This window comes from Bidens hawaiensis, unplaced genomic scaffold (assembly GCF_021521415.1).
Source record: "Bidens hawaiensis isolate Kalapana, Puna unplaced genomic scaffold, B.hawaiensis_p1.1 tig00034414_1, whole genome shotgun sequence".
Lineage (NCBI taxonomy): Eukaryota > Viridiplantae > Streptophyta > Magnoliopsida > Asterales > Asteraceae > Bidens > Bidens hawaiensis.
In genome coordinates, this window is record NW_027495953.1 from 17,084 (window position 1) to 19,224 (window position 2,141).

A 2,141-nucleotide genomic window follows, 5' to 3' on the forward strand; every position below is an offset into this window, starting at 1 on the left:
AGAACAAGATGCGACAGGCACTCGATCTGGTGCAATTAGTTTGAACTATGGACCCACCCAATATGCAAAAAAATAAACCCTTTACTCATGCACTTTATAATGCCTTTTTCTCAGAAACCCTAATCCAATCGATGGCATCCATCGGCCTCTACGGCGTCGTGCGGAAACTTCAGCGCAGTATCCATTAAAGAAGCAGGCGTGAGATCCGTAAGTGGTATGAGGAGGCGAACAGGATTACGTTGCCTTGTGTTGATGAAGCTCCTGAGGATGTGAAGAGGGATTCTTTATTCTCCGTTCTGTACAATGAGATTTGGTTTCGCCAACTCTTTGCTGGAGGATCATCCCTAGACGCTGAGCAGAGATTATCTTCTTGGTTTAACTACGGCGATGTCTTTCAGGCAATCTCTGCTAATTATTTCCTGTCTAGTCTTGGCATGTGTACGTTAATGAGGATGGATTTTGTTTTTTCAGATTTTCTATCTCCAAATGAAGACAGCAATGAAGTTGCCTTTCCAGTGGTTGTGGGACATGATGGATGGGTATGTGAACCAGTTTCAGTCCTTTTGTCAGTATCGGGCCTCGGCAACCAAAACTAAGATGGATGTTTATATGCTAAGCCGACGTCACAGGGTCAGTCAGGCATTAATACTATGTTTATGTTTCTTTCAGGAGTGCTGCATTCCAAGTAAATAAATAATGATGTATTGATGATGATAATGGTTTTTTGGCAGTCTTTGAGTGTGGTCGATACTATCAACCTTTTGAACATAATGGTGAAAAGCTCTAACATTCTTCAGATTCTAGAGCTCGAAAAAGATGGGGGGATTCAATTGTTGACAGAAACGGAAGAGGAAGATGTTCAGATCGAGAGTGAGAGTAAGACTGGGTGCATTGTCATGGGCTACCTCGGCTTAGTTGCTTTGTTAAGACTCCATTGTTTATTGGGAAATTATCAAGCTGGACTCGACTGCCTGCGTCCTATTGACGTAATACAGCAAGGATTTTACACCACTCTTGTTATTGCCACTCACATCACAACCATCTATCATTATGGCTTTGCTAATCTTATGTTGGGGAGGTATAGCTTCACTCTTTTTTATTATATTCAAAAGGAGTGCATAATCTATTGTCAGTCGCATTGGCAGGTATGCAGACGCCTTACACGGATTCAACAGCATTCTTGGCTACATATCTAAGCAGCCTCAACAGGAGTCACCACAAATACTAAACAAGATTGAACAGATGTATGCTCTGCTTGCAATATGCTTTTCACTTTGTCCTCAACTCCAACTTATTGATGAAAATGTCTACTCCCGACTAATGGAAAAATATGGTGAAAAATTGGCGAGAATGCAAAGATCTAATGATGCTGCCCTTTATCGGGAGCTTCTGTCATATGCATGGCCCACATTTAGCACACCCTTTGCACCAAATTCTGGTGGCCCATATCCAATTTTCGACAAGGTACGATTCTTTTGCTCAAATGAAATGGCAATACTGTTGGTTTTTTGAGTTTTTTTATATACTGTTCAGGAAGGACGTGCCCGTTGTGATGATGAGCTTTCAACTGTAAATCAAAACCAGGTACGAATCTTTGCTCAAATGTAGTAATGAACTGGAATTAGTGTTGGTTTTGTGAGTTTTCTTTTATATATTGGCCAGGAATCAATCTGTTATTTTATGTTTGGTTGATTTGGTTTTTATTTCCAAAGAAAATGGGTTAAATAACCTCGAGTTCATATTAAAAACATAAAATCTTCTGATTGTTTTTTTTTTCTCTAAAACTTTGATATTAATACTGATTTTGTTATCGTAATTGACATGAAAAAGTTTATAGTGAAAGAAAAGGCACACAATTGACACAAAAGTGTACTAAAAATACGTGTTACAACTCGTTTTGATGAGCTACACGTCATGGCATCTCTCATGTACGGTTGTTGGAAAGACTTGCCAATATGTCTTTTAAGTTATATAGTGGTTACCTTCTGTGTCAAATTGTTAAAGTTAACATCTCTTCATTACTCCGCTTTATGAGGGGTCTTCATTGATTGACTTTATCTTTGTTTCGTTGCAGCTTGAAGCAATGATTGCCGATATGCTAAAATTAAAGCTGAAATAATTTTTGTTTCTAAATCTTAGGT

At 38.8% G+C, this 2,141-nt stretch overlaps 1 protein-coding gene across 1 annotated transcript; it reads left to right on the plus strand.

Moving 5' to 3' along the window:
• The first annotated feature begins 422 nt into the window (after nt 1-422).
• LOC143586172 (uncharacterized) lies at nt 423-1,788 on the plus strand. The gene is made up of 3 exons (XM_077067774.1): nt 423-630; nt 732-1,078; nt 1,146-1,788. The coding sequence occupies exons 1-3, from the start codon at nt 487-489 to the stop codon at nt 1,510-1,512; spliced, it is 858 nt and encodes a 285-aa protein (XP_076923889.1). The 5' UTR covers nt 423-486; the 3' UTR covers nt 1,513-1,788.
• Nucleotides 1,789-2,141: the final 353 nt, after the last annotated feature.

Excerpts from the sequence above, each read along its gene's own strand:
- LOC143586172 (XM_077067774.1), top strand. The coding sequence starts at position 487 with ATGAAGACAGCAATGAAGTTGCCTTTCCAGTGGTTGTGGGACATGATG. Across the intron at positions 631-731 it reads TGCTAAGCCGACGTCACAGG|TCTTTGAGTGTGGTCGATAC; the intron begins GTCAGTCAGGCA and ends GTTTTTTGGCAG. Across the intron at positions 1,079-1,145 it reads GCTAATCTTATGTTGGGGAG|GTATGCAGACGCCTTACACG; the intron begins GTATAGCTTCAC and ends TCGCATTGGCAG.